The sequence below is a fragment of the Ochotona curzoniae genome, unplaced genomic scaffold, assembly GCF_017591425.1.
Source record: "Ochotona curzoniae isolate NIBS_2020 unplaced genomic scaffold, NIBS_Ocur_1.0 patch359, whole genome shotgun sequence".
NCBI classification, from domain to species: domain Eukaryota; kingdom Metazoa; phylum Chordata; class Mammalia; order Lagomorpha; family Ochotonidae; genus Ochotona; species Ochotona curzoniae.
Genome location: NW_024466927.1, coordinates 447092 through 465249, shown reverse-complemented (window position 1 = coordinate 465249; position 18158 = coordinate 447092). Strand labels below are relative to the sequence as shown.

The 18158-nt window shown below is 36.4% G+C and overlaps 1 protein-coding gene across 6 annotated transcripts in view; it reads left to right on the top strand.

The window, feature by feature from the left end:
- The window catches only part of LOC121167276 (lipoma-preferred partner), a 688035-nt gene that overhangs the window by 421791 nt on the left and 248086 nt on the right, over nucleotides 1-18158 (top strand). For all 6 annotated transcript variants that reach the window (XM_040996717.1, XM_040996718.1, XM_040996716.1 and 3 more), the window contains one exon: nucleotides 1311-1988. In XM_040996717.1, coding sequence (XP_040852651.1) covers nucleotides 1311-1988 — 678 coding nt within the window. The remainder of the gene's footprint in view (nucleotides 1-1310; nucleotides 1989-18158) is intronic.

Here is an 18158-nt window from a genome sequence, read left to right as displayed (position 1 = left end):
TGATCTGCCCAATATTTACCTCCCATAGGCGTTTATATACTAGTGTAAACACACACACACACTCGTGCATGAGCACAATTCCAAATACTATGAGATAATACTTGGTTATAGTTTGATTTATATTTGCCTGTGATGGTTGACTCTGAGAATTTATTCATATGCCACCAGGTGATTTGTGTATCTTCTTCAAGAAATACATAGTAAACTTCTTACCCATTTTAACCTATAATTTATTGTTTTTGTTGTTTTAGTGCAGTTTTGGAGTTCCTTGTATAGTTTGGAGATTAATATTCAATCAGATATGATTTTTGACATGTTCTCCCATTCTATAGATTGCTATTTCATGCTGTAAATTCTTTCTTTTGATGTGTAAATTTTTTGAATTTAATACATTTCCATTTTTCCTATTCTTTGAATGTTATGTCCATCAAATTGGTGCTGACACCAATATCATTATGTTTTTCCCCTATGTTTTCCACCAGAAATGTTCATATCTTATATATTTTGCACCTTTTATTTTCTTGAATCGATTTTTAATTGGTAGTGCAAGATGGAAGTTTAATTTCTGTCCTTTTCATTTGGACATATGTTTTTCTAGCTCCATTGACGTAAGAGACTATCCAATAACAATTGTATATTCTTGGGCTCCTTATTGAAAATAACTTGATCAGATGTGTATATGCATTGCTGGTCCCTCTTTTCTGCTCCACTGCTCTGCATGGCTGTGCTTTGCAACATACTTTAAAACCACAAATTATCATGCCTCAAGCTTTGTTCTTCAAGATTGGTGTATCTATTTGCAATCTTTTTTTGTTCCATATGAATTTTCATGTTGTCATTTCTGCTTCTGTAAAAACAAACAAAAAATAGTGATTGATACACATTGAACTGAAATTTAAGAATTTAAGATTGTTTGGGGTAGCATGCATACTAACAATATTAAATTTTTCAAAGCATGAACACAAATGCCTTCTCACGTGTCTTATCTAATTTCTCTTATCAATATTTTATAGTTTTTACTATATGTGTCTTTTAATCTTCTTAGGTTGGTTTATTTCTAGATGTTTTATTGCTTGTGGGTACTATTCTAAGTAAAATAATTTTTAACTTTTTCTTTGATCGTTCATTGGTAATATGCAAAAGATAACCAATTATTTATTAGGCTGAAAACTTTGAATGCAAGGGCATTCCTTATTTATATTTGGTAATAATTATAAATAAATAGAAGCTAACAATATTGTGAATGTGCTTTTATTTTATTTCATTGGAAGTCATCTTTGTTTTTCTGTGTTTTTTTTCTTCCATTTTAGGGCTCTGCTAGTGCAACAGCGTCTCCTCCAGTCTCTACACCTGTCACAGGACACAAGAGAATGGTCATCCCAAACCAGCCACCTCTAACTGCAACTAAAAAGTCTGCAATGAAACCACAGCCTGGCCCCCAAGCTGGGCCCATCCCTGTGACTCCAATAGGACCACTCAAACCCCAGCCTCAGCCTGTTCCAGCCTCGTACACCACAGCCTGTACCCCTACAAGGCCCACCTTTAATGTGCAAGTTAAGTCGGCTCAGCCCAGCCCTCATTACATGGCTGGCCCTTCCTCAGCACAAATGTATTGCCCAGGACCCCATGGTTGCAGCATACCACCAGTTCATGTCTCTGGGCCACCTCCTTCAACCCGGCCTGGTACAGATTATGCGTATATTCCACCACCTGTGATTCAACCTGAACCTGGATATGGGTATACCCCCAACCAAGGACGCTATTATGAGCCCTATTGTGCAGCAGGGCCTTCCTATGGAGGCAGAAATGAGAGTAATCCTGCCTATGGGCAACAGGGACACCCAGGCACCTGGAAGAGGGAACCAGCATACAATCCTCCTGTAGCAGGGAGCCAAAACCCTACTAGCTTATACGCAACCACTGGTCCCAAGAAGACCTATATTGTGGATCCTGTTTCCACTCCTGGTGCACCACCACTGCAACCAAAGGTAAGATAAAATTACAAGTAATATCATCATTGGGGTAAATGTCTATGTTGACCTCTATCACAGAAAGCAATGCATAAGGCACGAATGTGTGTGCCCTTCTTTTAGTTTATCAGCAAGTGCAGTCCTAAGAAAGGTTGAGTAAAGTTAAAAGGAGGAAAATTGTGTTTGTGTATAATATTACCAGTATGGTTATTGTTTGGAATCAAATGGAAATAATTGATGAATCCTAACGCATCATCTTCTAAAACATATGAACTCTAGCATCTCAGAACAACCAGATCTTGAGGAAGAAGGGGAATCATTTGTCTTGCAGCTTAGACTGGATATTGATCAAAGTGTCCCTTCATGGGGCAGACATTACTACTTACTAATTCTGTTTATGTGGGCTCTAGATATGTGTGGCTTTTCATATGTGAACAGGTACAGGGAATTTTATCTATAGGTGAAAAGACACAGGACCATCTCAAAGTGGGCTTCTCTCAGACTGTGTCCAGGAAAAGGCAGTCAAAAATCAAGCAATGTTGGTATCACAGGGATTCCAAGGAATGAATAAGTGACCAGAACCCAGGAGACAGCGGAGGCTAAGCAGGCCTAAGCTAATACAATCATATTGACTAAGATTTCATTTGGTAAGAGGTTGCTGCATAATAGCACTTGCTTGCTGCCACTTGTTTATTCACATTATTAATCCTCCTAGAAGAATCTTAGACTTCAGCTTCTATCCCTACTAGGCAAGGATTAGGCATTCTTTTATCATTTGTTTTGTCATTAGTACATGTATGCCTAGTATATCAACACAATCTTTTTAAATACTAAGTTACAGTAGTATTTGTCCCTACTCATATTAGCATGGATTTTCAATTAATGATGGAGACAAGAAAATATAGTTTTCTCCTACCATAACACAAAGAGACAAGCAGAATTACTTGGGAGGGGAGAAATGAAGATTGCAAGTTAACTTCCAGCCATTTGGTTGGAAAGGCTCCCTCTCTTCCACACTCAGATCAAAACAAGCAATTATGTGAGTGCCCTCACTTAGCTAGAAGCCAAAAGCTAATTTTAGGGACATGGACTTCATAAAATATCAGACTACTTATTTTCTAATTCTCTCCATTTTCCCCTAGATTAAAAAAAAGGAATTTATTATTTATTTTTATTGGAAAGTCAGATATACAGAGAGGAGAAGAGACAGAGAGGAGGCTCTTGCATCTGTTGATTGACTCCCCAAGCAGCCTCAATGGCAGGAGCTGAGCCAATCTGAAGCCAGGAGCCTGGAGTTTCTTTTGGGTCTACCACTCAGGTACAGGGTCCCAATGCCTTGGACCATCCTCAACTGCTTTTCTAAGCAGGGAGCTGGATGGGAAGTGGGTCCTCAAGGAATAAAACAGGAACCCATATGAAAGCCAGATGCGTGCAGAGCGAGGACTTTAGCCTCTAGACTGTTACGCCGGGCCCTGCTTAGTTTTTAAATTCTAGTCAGATCCATTCACATATACCACAATGCAAAAGGCAAATCCATGGTGGAATATTGACTGAACCATTGTCCTCACGTGAAGGTTTCAGTTCTGTTCATGACACTGTGAACAAACAAGGTGTGTAAGATGCTGCAGGACTCCATCAGTCTCAGCACTGAGCAGTGTATATGAGTGCACGAGCTGTGAACATAGCACAGTCCAAAGATTCAAGTGAAAATTTGAGGTGATTTTCAAACTGTTTCTCTGTAAAGCATATGAAAAGATGTATTGTTATGGTCTTTTGCTTGTTAAGTCAGGTTTTATCTAAAAATTCTAAGAGAAAATCTTTGTTAACGGTATATTTGTTTAAGTCTCATTTGACTGTACCACAGACATTTGAAAGAAATATTCAACTTTACCTCATTTTTATATATGTTATATACAGGTATATAATTCTGCCATGGGAGATTTCAATGAAAGAGAAATTTAGATTGAAATAATTGTTGTCAACATTTTAGTTCAGATGGCTATATTATTTTTCCTTGGTCTGATTAAATTAAATGATGCTCCTAAAAGTAGGAGATGAATTTTGAATAGCCTGACTTATTTAAGATCCTTCTATTGCTCTTGAAGAATGAGACATGTATGTATGCCTAGGTAGAAAGAATAATCTGATAGTAAGTACAGAGTCAGTCTTCAAGGGTTGTGTTTGCCCATTATGTCATTGGAGATAACAGCTGAAACTAATCTACTGGTGTAAGAATAATAAAATGACTGTCTAATAAGAGGGCTGGCACTAACTTGTTAGGCCCAGCCACATCACTAGTAATTAATAGGTACTAACCAGCTACTCAGGTTAATGGAATGAATTTTTATTAACCAAGCACCAGAAAGCATGAAGCTTTATTTTGCTTTTTTTTTTTTTTTGAGTTCGTTAATTCTACAACATAGTCTATTATGTTAGTATGGACTTTGAATAACAGTGAATTTTATGTCATTTCAAACATTTTTGAAATATTTGTTTTTCAACAGCATCATGTGTTTTCATATATTATTAAACTGTGCATTTTAAAATGAAAATAAAAAGTACTTTTCCCTGGGATTATTAAGGAGTGTGGTTGAAGGTTGATATTTAGCCATCTGTGCTTTGGATAAGGGGAAAGAGGCTGATGAAGCTACAGATAGATTTGGTGTGTGTGCTGGGGAAATTGGCTGATCACGGTGTGGGCTCTTTCACAGTAAGTCTTCGAGCCGAACACTGCTGTATTCAACTGCACCTGTGCACAGAGGCCCTTATTGTCTGTGTATCGACTCTGTTTGGCTTCGCGATGTGATTGCTGGCTTGAAAAATGAACTCCTAATGCTTATCCCAAATCTTGCCTTGACATCGCTCTTTCAGTGTGTGGAAAACCTGTGGACCTCTCTGGCTCACACTTCCATACCCAGTGCAGAAGCCCATCATCATCACTGATTAGTCAGTGATTGAAAAAGGCTTTGGAAATTTCCAAGGATTGAAAACTTGTGAATCAAAAACTACCCAGCTTTTCCATCGGCTTTTCTCCATTCATTTCTAACTTTCCTGTTGGTATTGGAAAATGTACCTTTGTTCCATAAATCAATTCTCTGAGAACTTCTGGGGAATTTGGCACTTGGAAAAAGTTTGATACAATGAAAGAAGGAAGTCTCTATATTTTGACAAACTACTTTAATATCCCTATGTCAGGGTGCAGAATACAAAAAGGGAGTGAAAGAAAAAAAGGGAAATAGAGCAAAAAGAAAATTTAAGAAAAAGAAGGAAGCCAAATCAGAATTGTAAGGCTTACGGAACCACAGTTGTACTTGTGTTCCCATAATGTGCTGAGCAGTGAATTTGCATGCTGCAGCAGGCCATAATGTGTTTCCTGTACCGTCTGCACAAAGTTCCTTGAAAAATATTGCTATAACCAAGTCTTTGTAAGTGAGGAATATTCCCTGTTTAGTTGAAATTCCCCTAAAGACACAGTAGAATCTTTTTGCTGCCTTATAAACCAGTTAACATCCCCAGCACGTTGCTGTGAACATCACAGAAGTCTTCTGCACAGTGTCTTCACCAGTCTCTGATGTGGTATGTGAGTTTGCCCCAGTGTTCCAATAGACTGGCTTGGGTTAAAAATAGCAGACCCAAGCCAGAAAATCACTCATGTATGCAGGTTCACAGTTAAGAAGTTACCACATCACCTGCTATTGTATATTAAAACCTGATAGAGGCCACCCTCAACTCTGTTGAAGGGACAGCTGTGGGTCACATCTGTGAAACTATGGCTGGCACCCATCCCAGAAAACTGGAGTGTCCCAGCTCACTCGGAGCAGGGATGAGATTACCTTACAAAAAGTATCATTCGTTCAAATTTCCCTAAAAAATTCTTCAGGAAAATGAGGGCCTGTAGGTCAACAAATCACATCTTGGTAACTAACTCTGACATTTTCTCCCATACTTTTGCCAGATAACTCCCTGCTCTTCATTTGAGTGTTGAGCTGGGGCATGTTTAGTGGTTCAGACTAAGAGAGCAGAAGTCATGAACTGTTGAGAACAGTGTCAAAAGGACTACCATTAATTCTGTCAGTAGTAAGAAAATACTGGATAATATCAATAGGGTTAACATTTCAAAATTTTAGTAACATGAAGCTGTTTAAATTGGAGTGTGGTTTTTCCACAATGCATATTTTCCATAAATGTTTGAAGACATCTTTGTTCACATGGACGTCAAACATGTAGCTACAAGTAGACTTTTTCATTCCATTGTTCACAAACTTTTGGGGAAAATCCCTGTATAAAAGCATACATATTAGATGTACAGCAAAAATAAATGCAGTTTTTTAAAAAAACCAACTATCTTTATGATAAATCTCATGCTAAATTTCTCTCAATTTGAGTAGAAAAGATAAAAGAAAAGGTGGGTGGAGTGGAAAGATGGACGAATGAGGGTCTGTGCCTCCAATCACTTGGGTCACTCAACATGCCTGAGTAAGTGTGAGGATCAGAATGAAAGAGATGCCTTGAAGGAGCCAGTGTCAGGATTGGCAGTTCTTCCAATTGGCAGTACATTTGGGGCTGCAAAGAATTTGTGAACCGTATACCATCCATGAGCATTAACCATAGATACAGCCTTTAGGTGCTCATTCACCAATAAGTACTGCGCAGTTCATGATGAACATCTTATACCAAAGATCATACATCAGGGTTGTGAAAGAACCACAACTCCAGGACAGGTTCTCCAACTATTACCACTGTGCTTTCCCCCTGACAAGTTCTGAGCTTGTGAGGCAGGAACTCCATGTCATCATCGTACACAGCTCTAACATGACTCATGATTCCCATAGACATATGTACAAGGAAGCTTAGGCAGTCAGGCAGCACGGATGAGATCAGCAGCAGACGGGGAAGCACACATGAAGTTCCCGCTGGGCACCAGGCTTTGTGTCTTGGACCTGCCTTCCTTTTCCTCCACGTACAATTTCTCCCAAAGGTCTCTCTGCCATTCAAAAGATTCAAATCTTTTTCCTTGGTAAATCCCACTTGTCATTGAGTTCTGTTGCACTGATTTGTCACCTGAGCTATTAAAGTGGCCTCTTGGTTTATGTCACTTTGCCTTTTTCGAATACTTTAAGAAAACTCCCCAGTATTAAAATATACTGAAACAACTGACTTGCTTTACAGTTTGACCCTGCTCCCTCTCCTTTTGTTTTAAATAAGAATTTTATTTCTTTTCACTGAAAGTCAGATTTACAGAGGAGTAGACACACAGAGGAAGATCTTTCATCTGCTCATTCACTCCCCAAGTTGCTATAACGGCCAGAGCTCAGCCAATCTGAACCCAGGAGCTTCTTCTAGGTTTCCCACATGGGTGCAGCATCCCAAGGCTTTGGGCTGTCCTTGACTGCTTTCCCAGGCCACAAGCAGAGAGCTAGATCAGGAGCAGGGCTGCCTGGGTATGAACTGGTGGCCATGTGGGATCCTGGGGCATGCAAGGTGACGGACTTTAGCCACTAGACTACCATACCAGGCCTAACCTTGCCCTTTCAACAGCTGTGGTTCCAGATGGTAACTTGTATTCCTTGTTAGTTCTCATCTCTGTAGCTCTGCTCATGGAACACCTTCTTCTGGAATGCCTCCCTAGACCTCTCCTAAATATTAGAAATCTTTCAGGATTTAAATGTGGTACATTAATACCCAGATTGAATGTTTATCTTTAATGAAGACTGCCTTCCCTTCCTGAAGCCTAATTTTATGTTAGTTCATCTCATCCTTGAAAACTTGCACACTCTTACACTACAGTCATTTCTGTGCCAATATCCCTCCAACATATACCCTAAAATGCACAAGGTGCCAGAAAATCTTAGAAAGTGCAAATTGTGAAAAGCATTATGCATGAAAGCAAAAAATCTTTTGTATTAAAGTAAATATATCCTTTAATCCATTTTTCCATGAAAATTTTGAAGTCCTCTGATATGAAATTTATGTTTCAGGCATAGAGACATCACATGAGTACAACCTAAACCCCACCCTCCCCCAAGTAATTAACCCAGTGAATAAATGGTTCTTGGTTTTAAAAAATTTTCCTGAGGGAATTTCCTTTGAACTGGTAAATGAGGAGTATATTGTGTTCTAGAACTTAGCATTGTGTCCATTATCATATTCAAAATTACCTGACTTCAATATGTTGCTTTTCAAAATTATTATTTTATTTTATAACACAATTGCCTAGGATCTGGGAATTCCTCTTTCCCCTTCCCTTAATCCCTTCCTCCCAGTTGATTTCCTCTCTTTTATTACAATAGTATAGTCTTAAATGCCAAAATGATGGACTTAGAACTGTTTTTGAGCAACATATAGCTTTGATGACTTCAGTTACACAAGTACTGTCGCATCAACAACTCAGTATTCAAAGAAGTTAGGTCATTTTTCAGATTTTTCATTGCATTAATTTTTTTTGTTCCCCTTCCAAGAGATGTATGTGTTTGCATGCCTATGCTTATATGTTCCTATTATATGTACAAACTGTTTTTTAATACTTTTTGCCAATACCAAGTATCATATAATTTGTCAGTTTTTTTCTTTAAAAAAAAAAGTTTTGAGATTTAATTTGCCTACAGAGGCTGCCCTCATCTTGAGTATATAAGATAAAACTTTACCATATATATTTAACTGCATAGCTACCAACAGGGTACAGATCATTTCAGCTAACCGAAATTTATTGTGCCTTATTGCGGTCAGCTCATTCTACTCCTAACCTCAGCCAACCATTCTGTTATCCAACTTTGTGAATTGTTTTTGCCTTTTCTCAAATTCTATTTAAATAAGATTTTATGTGCACTGTTGCATTGGAGATTCTTTTACTGACTATAATTGGTTATAGGATTCATTCTTATATTGTATACACTAAAGAATATTAGTTTATTCGATTTTTTATAAGCAGTTGATGTGTGATTTTGTTACCATTTTATCTGTTAACTTGGTTGAGGCAATTAAGTTTCTATGAATATTCCTGTGTATCTTTGAGGCTGGTAATAACTCCAATTTCACCTGAAAAATCAGGAATGAATTTGGTGGGTCGTATAGTAGCTATTGCTTTATAGAGAATTACAAAATCATTTTCATAGAAGTGTAATTTTGTATTCTTACCAGAAATACCTAAGAAGTCCAATTGCACTTCTTCTGGTGATGCTTGATATTATCAGTGTTTTTAATTTTAGCCATTATAATCATACTCAAGTATACCAGTTTGTGATTTACATTTGCATTTCCCTTTGGACTGATGATTTGAAATTTGGCATATACTCATTGACAACTTGCACATATTGTTTTATGATATGTCACTAAATAATTACCCATGTTAGCAGAATTTTTAAAATTTTTATTGAGAGTTGCAGTAGTTTACATATAATGAGTAAAACATCCTTAAATATATGCTTTGAGAATGCTTTATTCTAGAGTGTGACTTGCCTTTTCGTTTTCGTTTTTTTTTTTTTTTTAAGATTCATTGATTGATTTGAAAGTCTAAGTTATAAGAGGGAGGGAGAGCCAGGAAGAGAGGTATTCCATTCACTGGTTCGCTCCCACAAGTGCCCACAATGGTCTGCATTGCGCCAGGCCAAATCCAGTAGCCAGGAGCTTTGTCCAGGTCCCCTACATGGGTGGCAGGGACCCAAACACATGAATCATCTTCTGTTTTCCCAAAATCAGAAGTACAGCCCGAGGATGTATGAACCAGCTCCCATACAGGATGATCATGGCTTTACCTTTTGCTCTACTACACTCTCCCCTACTTCGGGTTCTTAATGTTGCTTTTTTGATGACCAAGCGTTCTTAATTTTTCTAAGTTTAATACATTTGCCATCTGTATTTTTATTCCCCCAACCAAGAAAAGCAAGTTTTTATTTTTTTTTCAAAAAATGTTTTTCCAATATGTACTTGGACTAGGAATTTCCTTCAGGTTAATCTTTGTATAGAATATTTTATATAATTCAGTTTTGGTTGTTGTTATTAGCCTCGTCTACATTTTTCAGAACCCTTTCTTAGATGATTTTTTTTTTGTAGACTTACCTAGATACTTTAGACTAAAATCAGTTTACTGTATATTTGTATAGGGGTCTATCTGAACTCTCTGTCCTATATTACTTATATATCTATCCTAAGTTCTGTGTTTTTGGTTTCTTTCAAGTATTTTGATTATTCTGGGTTCTTTAAAATCTATATATGTTTTAATATCATCTTCTCAGATTTGGTTGAGATTGTGTTAAGTGATAGATGAATTTTAAAGTAGCATACACCTTAATAACAATGATTTTTCCAACCTATAGAAATGGTCAGTGTTCATGTTTGTATTTTTATTGGTTTTATAGTTGGACATACATTTTGTTAAATTGGTCTCACAATATTTCATATTTTGGTTGCTGTTGCCAATGTATTTTAATCTGGAATTTCTTGTTAGTAGTATACAAAAGTAGAGTTGATTTTTAAAATATCAGTCTTATTTGACTTTTGTAGGCTTAGTAACTTTATTAGATTTTTTAAAATGACTTGTTATTATTTCTTGTGTAAGCAGGGTATTAAGTCAATTGTTTCTTTCCTTTGTGGATTAGTATGAATCCCTCAATTTTTTGTGTTTGAAAGTTTACTTCCTGATTTAAGTAGGAATAGTATTCTACAAAATAAAAGAATATAAATTTTGAAAAATAGAAAGTATTTATTCTCCTCCTTTCCAAACTTCAGAATCACTAGATTCGAATGAGAAAAATGAGGGCAGTTCCTAACTCCTTAAGTAAAAAAGCTGAGGACAGAAGAGTTTAAATAACATTCAAGTGGAAAATTAACTCATCCTTCTGTACCATAGTTCTCTACATTGGTTAAGAATAGCTCATGACACACTAGGTCAGAAGTAAATGACCTTTAAAAGGTGTATTAATAACCCTTATCCAAATGAGTTTGTCTCCTAGCTTATTACCACTATGGTCAGTTTTGTTAGACCTCCTATTAATAGAAAATAACTTGTTGTGTTGTGTCTCCCAGTTTCTCCTATGAAAAAACATATTAATAGCTCCAAATGATTTTCGTGTGGTGCAGAATTTGCCTCCTGATAATAATTGTTGTGAGAATAGATCCCCCCAGAATATAGCAAGATATGTCTTGGAATATTCTTCATCTAATCTGTTTTAGAGTGGTACATGTTTAAACATAACCAAGTCTTTAATCTTTTGGAACATACAGGCAAATATTTAGCAGCAGTTAATATTTTATATTTACAACATGAAGAAATTTCAGATTACTGGTGCATTATGTTGCATTTGTTTGAACTGTGGCAGAAAAGCAACTATTTTACCTATCATAGGTCTCTTTGGAAATTCCTTTAAAAAAAATGCAAGATTTTCTTTAGTTATTTGAAACACAGTTATGAGGAAGCAAGGGAATGAGGGATTGAGGGAGGAGAAGTAAAGAAGGAGGGAGAGAGAGAAAGAGAAGGAGAAGGAAAGAGGGAAAGAAAGAGAATTAAGATCTTCCCTCCACTGGCTCACTGCTCAAATGATCAAAATATCCAGGAATGAGGCCAACAGAACCTTGAATTCCATCTGGGTCTCCCAGGTGGGTGGCAAGGATCCTCTCACCTGAGACATCTGGTGTTTCCCGAGGCACAGTTCTGTGGAGCTCAGTGGGAGGTGGCATAGCCAGGAGTGAAACCGGTGCTCATATAGGATGCTAATGTCACATGTAGCAGATGAACTTGATGTACCACAACACTGGCCTCATTCCCTTTCCTGCTTAGCCAGCCAAAAACATTATCTCAGAGGGAAGATTGTGGCAGTTCTCTTCCTCATTGAAGAAAAACTGACCATTATTGATGTGTAATGATTAGTGATAATTATGAATACTTAAATGTGTCCCATAGTGAAAGTTGATTTTTTAATTTATAAAAGAATTAAATTGTTGTATTTATATAAAGTAAGCAGTTTTCATGTATTTCACAACGTAAATACCCCATACTCCCCACCCTTGCCTTCCATCTAGCCTCTTCCCTCCTAACTTTTTAATTTTTATAATGACATTATCTCAATTGGCTTCACAGTCACAAACTTAGCACTTCATTGGCAAGGAATTATATAAGAACAAATAGGAAAGAAAAAAAAATTCTTCAATTGCATACTCAAAGACTATAAATAATAAATCTCAGAAGTCAGATATATTTATCTAGCACAGAATTAAAACTGTCATTGTCCAAGAGGGGAAAAAAAAATTCTTGTAGTTCAGTGGCAAGAAATAATCTTGTTTTCTCTGTTTCATCCTTGATATTTTAGATATTTAGAACATGGCCCTCTTAGAATAGCATTTTAAGATATGTACTAGTAATGGGCAACATTTTTGAATCTCTTGAAAATTTCACTAAACATTTTCATGCATGGGGAAAATTCTGGAACTCATCTATAGAAAACTTGTCTAGAAGCCTACAAATACCAAGAACTTGGTTCTTTGGGCTATCAGCTCATGGTCTTTGTGACACTAGTCTCATTTCAATATTGGCTTTGTGACACCTGTTAAATCATGACATGGTTGTCCACAAAAAAGTATTGTTGGGATTAAAAGTTTAGGGAATAGACCTTTAGAGTTGTACTTCTGGAGCATAAGATTCGCCCAAAATTTTTTGAAACCTCTTTTTCAGTTAAGAAATGAAACACTGATTAATATTTGAAGACCTGAAACTACAGGGCAGGATTATGACAACTGTGAAGAATTCAGTAAGGTATCCTTGCAGATGTGAATTAGGATCTAGCAAGTCACAGCCCAAGGACTGAATCTCACTTGCCTCATGATTTTGTGAATAGTGCTTGGTTGAAATATAGCCATGTTTACGTATTATGAATGAGAGCTTTCATGTTAAAATAGGGGAGTTAAGATACAGAGTCAGATGTACATTAAAGCTCAACATTTCCTATATGTATCTTGATGTTAAAAATTTGCAGATCCTTTATTTTAAATATGGAGGCAGGGCAAGGAGGTACTTTTGTAAAATTTAGATTCTCATTATTATTGCTTGACCATTCCTTGACTATTTTTTTCTGGAATCTTTTTAAAAGATTTTAAGTTTTTTTATTAAAAGGGCAGATTTAGAGAGAGAAGGAGATACAGAGAGAGGAGCCAGGAGCCTCTTCCGGGTCTCTCACTTGGGTGCAGGATCCCAAGGCTTGGGCTGTCCTCTACAGCAATTCCAGACCACAAGCTGGTAGTTGAATCAGAATTGGAGCAACTGGGCCACAAATTAATACTCATATGTGATCCCATGCATGCCAGGCAAGGAGCCATTATTCCAGACCCAGATCATACTGTGGCTCTTCTGACTTACCCTCTAAATCTTAATTCATGAGCTGGAAGTTGTCAATACTTTTGAAAATTTTCACAGAAGCAAGAAGTACTCATCAAAATAAGAAACCCACCTGCTATTTATAGAAGATAAACATATCCATATTGATTCCTCTTGTATCTTCCAGCCTGAGAAACTCCTTTCTGATCACAAGGTGCATCACTAATACCAGTTCATTTATACGTGTACCTTATTGATGACTTTAATGTGTAACAAATTTGGTGAAATAATTTATATACAATAAAATGTAAGTAGAGCTGTTTAACTTTTAGTAGACTTATATAATAGTTTCTTCATTCCAGGAAAAAACCCATATTCATTCATAACCACTGTATATATATTTTTTTGACAACCACTCTATATTTTACTTAAATTCCTCAAACATTAGGGTGCAACCAGTCTATCTTCTGTATCTGATGATTTACCAATTTTGAACATTGACTCTTAGATATGTTCTGCTGTGATTTAATTTTTCAATGAATCTAGTATTTTTGTATTCTACTCAGCACTAAAATGCAGAGTCATTCTTGACCTGTCTCTTAGCAGACACTTTTGTCTTTATATTTACAGTGTATCTAAACCCTGATTCCTTCTACCTCCTGTACTGCCTGTGTGCATCTGGTTGTATCTTCCTATAATATCACAACTGTATCCTATTCTATGTTTTTTACATTTTTATGATAAAATTCAATAGGCTCTGGATTTCCCCTCTCCTTCCTCCTGCCGATTCCTCCTATATTGTAGTAGTATAGGTCTTCATAAACTGTCTAAGTCCATCATTCTGTTGTATAAGTGGATCCTGACATTGTAGGTATGGATAATTGTGGAGAGTTCAGGTTCTTATTGTCAAGATATAATTTTCATTGGGAGTCCATCTTAAATTTGAAAGGAGAGATGCATACTACGTTGTATCTTCACATCTCAATACCAACCATATCCTTCTTCTCTCATTTTTTTTAACTTTCTACTTCCTTTGCCTGATTCATGCACAGCAGTACTATGCACCTTCTATGCTTTGATGTTCCTGTTCAAAATCTGTGACACTCTATCCTACACTGAGAAGGCACAACATCTTTGGAAGACCTGACCTCTTGGCCACCCTTTAATTCTGTGCACTCATCTCTCCCTGCACTCCCCTATCCCCACCCCACTTCACTCTGTTCCAGTCATACCATCTTCAGGCATACTCCTGTTCAGAGCTTTGGCTTTGCTGTACCCTCAGCACTGATGACTTTGCCTAGATATACACATGATTCATTCTTTAAGCTCCTGGTGAACTTCGCTCAAAGGCTTCTTAATGAAGTCTTCCCTAACTACTTTATGTATATTTTTTAAAAAAATAATTCCCTTCCAATTTTCTATTTTTGGTATTTCATCTAACACCCCTTCTAGAAATTTCTTTGCACTATTTCCTACTTCTTAACTTCTCAAATTCTATTTATTCACCAATGCTTGGTACATAGCAACTCTCTCAATAATGTTGTGTTAATAAATGATGGAGCAAACGTCCATGCCCTTCACGGGGAAAAAAATCTGAATATTTCTGTAGTGTTATTCCAGTTGCTTTCACTCTGATTGAAAGTTTAAAAACCCCAAAGTTAACCTATGTATGACACCCCCACCTTGGAAATTCACATGTTGTCTACTTTCATAATTCCTATATTTGAAGTCAAATTTTAATTTGGGTTCCAAACTACCAATAAATCATGAACTTAAACATACCACCACATGTGGAGTTGCTTTGTGCCTGTAAATGCCATATCTATCTCAGAGATTATACTATGTAGAGCTTAGGTTAAGAGCAAGGACTGGCAATTAAATTACCAGATGGTCCTGTGGAATGTTTTAAAGCTGTCAGTATGAATAGCAATAATAATTAGGAGTGAATATTTAGTTTTGTCTGATACTGTGCTCAGCATGTTCATGAATTAGCTGGTATAATCACCTCAATAGCACTTTCAGGTGCACAGTGTTTCTACTCTTCTTCTCCAGATAGACAGAGACCAACTCCAGAAACTAATTTCTTTAGTGAATTTAATGAAGTTATATGGTAAAGCCAAATAGATCAATTTTATTGATTAGTGAAACATAATTTCTTTTCATTCATTCATTCATTCATTCATTCATTAAAAAACATTACCTAGCCTCTATTTTTTGTTGTTCGGGTTTGAATCAGGAACATTCATAAAGCTTGTTCCCTCCTAAAGCTTGTATTATATAAATATTTTCAGAAGAAAAGCAGTCAGATACGATTTGAGGCAACAATACTTGTCCTAAATAAAACTTTTTAAAAAAATATTTATTTTTATTATATTTTTGACAATCTTTATTAGTAGCAGACGGCTTTGATGTTCAATGCACTATATTCTGTCGTGAGATCTAGAATTGTGATTCTTCCAGCTTTATTTTTGATCCTCAGGATAGCTTTCTCTGTTCCTGGTCTCTTGTGTTTTCAAAAGAATATTTGAATCATCTGTTCTATTTCTGGAGAGAAATGTTGTTGGGATTTTGATTGGGATCTCATTGAATCTGTATATTACTTTTGCTATTACAGACTTTTTAATGATGTTAATTCTACCAATTCAGAAACTTGACAAATCGCTCCATCTTTTTAATGTCTTCTTTAAGACTGTAGGATAATTGCTTAGGAACATTCATGTATGTGAATGGAAGTTTTTATTTTAAGAAATGTTAAGAGTATATCATTACATTGTGTATGTCTCTAGGTTCCTATAGTTGTATTCCTAAGTAGAATATCAATATCAAATCCTAGGGATAGAGAAGGAGTGTGGTGGTTCAGTCAGAAGCAAAAGTCCAAACATCACCATTCCATTGACTTAGTGGGAAATATTATTCTAGAAGATAGTATTTGATGAAGTAAAATAATGGTTCTTGGGTTACGACCTTCGAGCCTGAACTAGAGGAACACAATTTTAAACATCTTAGTTTTATTTACTTGTCAAAAAAAGATTTAATGTGACTTCCATGTTTTTAATGGCATTTGAGCATTTTAAAATGGCACATGGACAGAGCAGACCAGGTGAAAGATGATTTCGTCTGTTTCTGTTATTACTATGATAGTCAATAGGTTAACAGAGGTATTCTTAAGAGGCGCCTGGAGTCCTGTGGGCATTCATACCATTCCCGTTGGTGATAAAAGGCAGAAACAGTATCTATTCTCCTAGATTGGTATATATTCCAACCACACCTAACATGAGTATGCACTCTTCTCTTGAGCTTGATTTTCTTTCATCCCTCTCTAGCCTACATGTCCAAGAGATCCTTTGGTATTGAAATTACTTCCAGTGTTTTTGTATAAATGGCCCAAAGTGTATATCAATAGGGAGCTCCTGTCCCAGAATTAGTCTGAATGGCTTTCTGTGCAATTCTTATGCTAATTATAAATTAATTGTTTCTAGTCAGTTGTATATATTGTTTAGCAGCCTTTTTTATGCTATTAACTCAGATGAGTATATGTGAGTTATATAGCAATTTAAAAATTATGTTGAATATGTATATGGTTTTAATTGTACTTACCAATGTTACTATATTGCTGCTTAGAACTTTTTTAGCTTTACTTTCAGGAAATATTTAGCACATACCATATAGATAAAACTTTCCTAGATGCCAGCGGACATATTAAAATCAACAGAAAGTGAATTCATCTACACAGATTTTAAAACCTAACAGGAGAGGTCAGATATATTTTCATATAATTAATCTCCGTTCCACTTAATTTCAGTATTCATCAATATGAAATATTAAGAGTTAAGGTCTGACATACTCTCTGTTAAACACAATAGAAATCTTCCTGCCAGTGATCTTGTGTTTATGGAAAAACAGTATATACAAAACAAGAGTTACGCAAGTTTTGAAAGAGAGGTTTTCTCAAATGTTAACGCCAGAAACAGCCAGACCTAAGGTTTGTGTTTCTTCATGTTCACAGGCTCATCTTTTCTTGTGCAATGCAAACCCATTGTGAGAATGGAGGGGAGAATGAGGATTGGGGGAAACTTGGGGGAGGAACAAGGGAGACCCTAGTGCCAACTAAACTGTTCCAAAGAGCAATTAAAAATAAATTAATTAAAAATGTACATGAAGAAGCTGATAATACACTGGGGTTTTGTTTCTGTTTTTGTGTGCTTTGTTTTACATTTTTATTTTTAGTAATTGGTAAGCTAAGACAGCATGAGTTGACTGCATTTACTAAGAACAAATGCCTAAAGTTCTTACATATTGTATAGTACCTCTTTGAAAAAAAAAAAAAATGAGAGGCCTGGCCCAATAGCCTAGCTGTTAAAGTCCTCACCTTGCACGAACTGGGATCCCATATGGGCTCCGATTCTACTCCCAGCAGCCCCAGTTCCCATCCAGCTCCCTGCATGTAGCCTGCAAAAGCAGCAGAGGACAGCCCAAAGCCTTGGGACCCTGCACCCATGTGGGAGACTCAAAGAGGCTTTGGGCTTCTAACTTCACATTGGCTCAGCTGCAGCCATGCGTCTGCTTGGGACATGAATCAACAAATGGAAGATCTTCCTCTGTCTCTCCTCCTCTCTGTATATCTGACTTTCCGTTTAAAAAAATAAAATAAATCTTTTTTTAAAAAAAAAAAGAAAAGAACAAGAATCTACTGCTGTGTAGCATCCATCAGGAAAGGCTTTGTAGTGAAACCAACAATGATCAGTTTTCTGAATCAATGTTACTTCTCCCCGACATATGATACTTGCCAAAAGGCAGGAGCAAGTTTTTTTTTTTGATACATTTATGTGAAAATTTTATATCCTCATTGAAGAGGATACAAAAAAGTTAAAGGAAATAATAAAGTA